Source organism: Pocillopora damicornis, chromosome 8 (genome assembly GCF_964200805.1).
Source record: "Pocillopora damicornis chromosome 8, jaPocDami1.2, whole genome shotgun sequence".
In the NCBI taxonomy this organism is placed as follows: Eukaryota; Metazoa; Cnidaria; class Anthozoa; order Scleractinia; family Pocilloporidae; genus Pocillopora; species Pocillopora damicornis.
In genome coordinates, this window is record NC_142677.1 from 19,238,776 (window position 1) to 19,244,127 (window position 5,352).

At 36.8% G+C, this 5,352-nt stretch overlaps 1 protein-coding gene and 1 long non-coding RNA gene across 2 annotated transcripts; one reads left to right on the forward strand and one right to left on the reverse strand.

Annotated features, from left to right (window-relative positions):
* Positions 1-790: 790 nt before the first annotated feature.
* Positions 791-1,897, reverse strand: LOC149041730 (uncharacterized). Its single transcript, XR_016179344.1, has 3 exons — positions 1,608-1,897; positions 1,380-1,460; positions 791-1,024 (listed from the first exon to the last, which is right to left on the reverse strand). It is a non-coding gene; the product is annotated as an uncharacterized LOC149041730 (long non-coding RNA).
* Positions 1,898-2,629: 732 nt separating this feature from the next.
* Positions 2,630-3,950, forward strand: LOC149041731 (uncharacterized). The gene is made up of 3 exons (XM_089180959.1): positions 2,630-3,097; positions 3,187-3,318; positions 3,586-3,950. Exons 1-3 carry the CDS (start codon positions 2,845-2,847, stop codon positions 3,777-3,779), a joined length of 579 nt encoding a protein of 192 aa, XP_089037085.1. The 5' UTR covers positions 2,630-2,844; the 3' UTR covers positions 3,780-3,950.
* The last annotated feature ends 1,402 nt before the right edge of the window (positions 3,951-5,352 follow it).

Genomic DNA, 5,352 nt, shown 5'->3' on the forward strand with positions numbered 1-5,352 from the left:
TATTATGGCACAACAATATCAGACAACGATTCAACATTGCACTTGCTTCACGTTAGTCATGTTTACATCGTCTGGCTTTCGTGGACCTATCTTAGTGGGAATTCATAGTCCAATAATGATAAAATCATCTTGAAAAAAATTTTAATCATCTTGAATAATCTTTAGTTATGAATTGTTCAGATTCCTACAAACTATCTTCAACCCTCAACCAGTAATTTCATCATCATTACGTGGGCCTTTGAATTTTCCTCGGAAAAATATGAGATAATAACTCAAAGTTGATTTTACTTTTCAAACATAAAACACATCTGAAATTTCTACCTGTCCTTAAGAGAATGGCTAGTAAAATCTTTAAGAAGAATCCCATTGTTTGTAACTCATCGAAAGTAAAAAAATGAATTAAATTTTGACCTGAAGCACATTATGCCCTTATTCTTTTTAGCATGTGCTGCTTATTAATGGAGCTGTGTATTCCATGTGGTCTCTTCATTGGAGGCCGGGCTGAAAAGTACTTCAAATTGATAGACCCTTGAAAATGAGTAGATTAATTATTAAATCATCTGATTTGTTCTAGTAATTTACATTCCAACTCCCTCCGATACTGCAACTTACGCAGTGCCCGAAATGTCTTCGGATTCGGATTTTACCATTCTGATTCAGGTTTTCTTCCCTAGTTTTTTTGGGTTTTCATACCTGAGTGTTTTATGCGTGGAATAATGCTTTTAAACTCAAATGATGGGAATTAAAAACGCCGGTCCGCCGATATCGTTTTAACACATAGCAAAAACCATTTATTTATTGTCCATATAGGAACACAGCCTTTATTTAATTCAAGCAGTATGTTTTTACAGTACACAGTCTATACATTTCGTCTGATTCATGTATTAGTAAAGGCGAATATTTAGTTATAGTAAGCTGTCTCATCTTGAGTTTCATGGATTGGTGGATTCGCTTAGTCCATCTGATATCCCAGCTCACGGGCCTGTGAGCAGAAGTCTCTCCGGAATTTCAGCTCCATCTGTATCTGAAAAAGCAAAGCATACCGAACAAAGATTTGTTTCGATCGGAAAAGGCTGACGTGACAAAAAAAGTCAAACAAAAAAGTTTACCTGCGCCTTTTTTTACTCATACCCAGTAGCTGGCCTTAGCATAGTACATTTTTACAGTGGTGGTCTTTAATCCATCAAAATTAAAGCCTGGACGAGTAGATTGACAAACGATTGTGCTGCTATAGCGAAAACAAGATTGACTAATTACAGGAAATTAGAAAAGTTTTGGCGTTGATTCGAAACACAAGCATATGCTGCTCGTTGCGTGCAACGCCTGTTCGTTTAGTACCAAGAAGAGAGACTGAATCAGAGACGGTTTTGTTTACTTACCTCTTTCAACCGTCTGCGGTTGTTCAGCGTCAAGATTTCTGAATTTTCACGTTCTTGGTGCTTTCTCTTCAGCCTCTTTGCCTGTAAATAGTTTCATTAAAAAGGCTTTTAACAGAAGTAACTGGTTTACACCACCGAACTTTAACTCAAAGTAACAAGTAAGTGAGTAGTCAGTTCCCGATGAATGGATAATTTTGGCACGTTTTGGAAGAAGTCAAAGAAACATACTTTTCTTTGAATTTCCCCTTTTTTTTCCTTCGTGTTGAGTATCATCCCTTCGACCAACATCGAAGAAAGAAGCAGTATCAAAATCCAGGTTGCTGCGGTTCCCATCTTTTAAAACACTACCTCCACCTATGAACTGATACTTTTCCACAGCAATTCTTGAATATATAACGGCTACAATTAGGATCAGAAACATTATACTGGAAAATTCGAGCATTTTAATTTTGAGCCTCTTCCCTGAAAACATATCATTACGCCCAAAGTTATACTCATGATTTTACATAATGTTCCATGTAAGAGGGTCTGGATGGGGTTTAGTGTCAAGTGTTATTTGGCCGTTTTTTTTAATGTTTAGTGTTAAAATGGGTAAAATTTTAATGTTAAGCGTTTAAAAAAAGTTTAGTGTTAAGTGTTAAAAGGTATTAGAACAGCGATTTCACTCAATAAAGGTCAATAAAAGTTTTACAGAGAAAGCAATAATATTAGAAAAAAGGACTAAGATTTGTTCAAACTTAGCTCTTATGATAAAGGCGTGCAAACTAGAAACAAAAGGAGAAGAGTCTGCGCAGAACTAACCGAACTGGTCAGCATGCATACTTTGTACTCATGCGCATAAGTTCTGTAGACATTCTGTGGTCAGCGGTTTTTCAGCAGACTTCTGCATGCAAAATGGCCGCCTCGTTCGCATCGGCGGGAATTGCGGAAGTATTGATCAGCTTTTATAGATGTGGCGAGGAAGATGCTTTTGAGAGACATCGAAGTAGAATTCCAATCGGTATAGACCAAAGAAATCTAACGGACGCCAGGAAGCATATGATCAACTTTCTTGGTATTTCGCAAATGGCTACGTCGCTGGGTATGGGAAATTTCGAGCTGAAACTGTAGCGGCTGGCCAGGAGTGCTTACGGGAAAACGAAGAATTTACGTATCCTTACGCAACAACAGTGGGAGATGGAAGTGCCACTCCTTGTTTCTGACGAAACTCAAAGTGAACTCAATAGTAAGTAGACAACTGATCTGTCGAATTCATAAAGTGCAGGAAAAAGTTTTGAACTAATGATAAATATAACCACAACATATGTATTAGAAAATTGGGGGTTACAAATTATCCTTATTCGATCTTAGAAAAGGATAATTACTTTGAAGGTTATAAGTATGAAATACTAAAGTAAAATTTCCTCTTTTTCATCTTTTTTAAGTACATGTGGTACAGAAAATAATTAATTGGTCAGACAAGAAAATGGCGCTTGTACCGGGTGTGAAGCAAACTCCTAAAGAACCTCTTGGTACTTCAACAAGTTCTTCAGAAGATAAAGATCCAGAAATTGCCATCATAGACAATGAGCCTGGAGCATCAGATTCTGCGAGAAATAGAAGTAGGAAAAGAAGACAAGAATGTCAGGAAGATAAAGAACTAGTTCAAAATATTTTGCGAGACAATAAAGTTGTGAGAAATGTGCGTCAGAGGCATGAATTAGATGAGCTTCAAGCAGGTAAATTTTAATGAAATAGGTGGTTTTTGAATTTCTACTTTTACTTGTACTTTTACCTTTACTTATGTGTTTACTTTTATCTCGCTTAGACTTAGGGAAGCTTGCTGGAAGCTCAGCTCTTAATGAGGTGAAATTTACTTGTGGAGTCTGCAAGAAACCGTATTTTATCAGTACTAAGTCCAGCAGAACCACCCAAGGGAAGGTCAATTACTTCAAAATCAGTAAGTTTAAACAAATATTTTTAATTTACTAATATCATTACTGCAGATCACATGTTTCAGTACTCACAATAAGAAAAAATAATAATTCCGAGTGTATTTAGGTGATAGTAACTCTGGTCTTTTGTATTCAGCTGATCTCCTAAAAGACTAATGAATGTTTATAATTAAGTTGAACTTCCCTTATCACTTTTTCAATAATCCCCATGGTGGAGAAATGTAAACCTAGGAATACACTATTCACCTTTGCTAAAAATTTGTCCTTTGTAGCACATTTCAATAAGTGCCAAAGAAATTACGAGAAAGCACAGCGTTTAGTGAAACACAACCACACCCTGGACAGCCTTTGGAAAAAAGGAAATTGTGAACGACTTTCTTCAGCATCAAGCAGCAATTCCATGTCACAAGATGAGCAGGAGGACTTTACTGGTGCTGATGCCATAGAAACAGGCTCTGACAAGTAAAAACCTTACTGAAGAATATATTGTTGTATAAAAGAACTTTTTTTGGATGAAAATCTAGATTATTATAGAACTCATGCATAGACATGTCATTACCATGTACCAATAGATAATATTTGTTGTACCCACAAAGATTGTTTAGCTTTTTCCATAGATCTCAAAACCAATGTCTTTGACCAGCATTTGTAGTACTGCTGATAGAGTCTTAATGCATAGTTTTTGTTGATATTTTGAACCTAATGAAATAAAGCAGTTTATGTTTTTCAAATTGATGTTTGCACGTGTGTTTCATGTGTAAGAAGAAAATCATATTTTGCCAAAATATAATTGCATGGCAGTTAGCAAATAGTGGAACTACTAAAAACAATTGGCATTTGTATCATGATACCAAAAATCCATTACAAAGCTTAATATCTGGAGCATTCTCCATTGCTTGTAGTGTCCCAATGTTATATATGTTCTTCTTTGTTCCCCTTTTGAAATTCCTGATACTGGCTGATACTGTGAACACAATGAACAATGACCAGAAATGAATCTATATGTTGCGAAAACTATAATACATGTATGTGATAATTTCCTTATACAGTGATAGTGTTTACCAAAACGAAGATTTGGAAGAATCCGCAGACTTGTCTCAAAGCCATGATGAGACTGTCAGTTCATGTATTGAATCATGGGATGAAGAAACACATTGTGCTTTTGATGAAGCTGGCTATGTTGACCAGAAAGATTCAACACAGGATCCGGAGGGTCATGTGATAAGCGATGCGAACGTGGATGATGACTTGACATGTTTTAACTTGTGAGTGTTTATGTAACTAGAAAGATGGAGGACAGATGGTCCATTTGTGTTTGATCTTGTAGTTTCTATTGGCTCCAACTCTAAGCTTGCGAGTTTTGTTGAGGTTGCTTACGTAATGGGGAAATGTTGTTGCACTATAATTTATGAGAATTGACAAATTGTTAGCATTGGTCTGTGTGTGGTCTTTGCGCATTTAGACGTTTGTGTACGTTTATTCTTCTAGGTGTGTGGAGAATGCCCATCCAGTTGCTATTAAACTCAACCAACTTCTTGAGAAAGGAAAGATCCCGGAAGACTGTCTCTACTACAAATTTATTGACAACACTACATCTTTCGCTCTAGTTGATCCTAAGTCTGCTTCAGATTTCACATGGGACCGAGATGTGTGCGAGTTTTTTGACACTATCAAGTATCTCGGAGGTAGTCGGACACGAAATTTTGTGAGAGGGCCTGGTTTCTTTGGAACTGGGAGAGGGGGACTGAAAGAATTCAACACATTTTCTGATTTCAATCTTTGCGGTCCGTCAACAAATTTGTCAAAACGCTTTCAAGCTGGTTATACTACAGCCAGTGGGGTGATAAAACCGCATCTATTGTCCTTGTATTCCTTTGCCTTCAATCGACAAGCTGATTTGCCAGCGCTTGTTTCTACAGACAAGTTGAACGTTATACCATTGTTACAAGCTATTGATGGAACTGCATTAAAACCTGGCCTAGAATATGATTCACTTCAGAAAATGGTGGTTGGGCTAACAACTCAAATAGACCAAAATA

Excerpts from the sequence above, each read along its gene's own strand:
- LOC149041731 (XM_089180959.1), top strand. The coding sequence starts at position 2,845 with ATGGCGCTTGTACCGGGTGTGAAGCAAACTCCTAAAGAACCTCTTGGT. Across the intron at positions 3,098-3,186 it reads ATTAGATGAGCTTCAAGCAG|ACTTAGGGAAGCTTGCTGGA; the intron begins GTAAATTTTAAT and ends TATCTCGCTTAG. Across the intron at positions 3,319-3,585 it reads GGTCAATTACTTCAAAATCA|CACATTTCAATAAGTGCCAA; the intron begins GTAAGTTTAAAC and ends TGTCCTTTGTAG.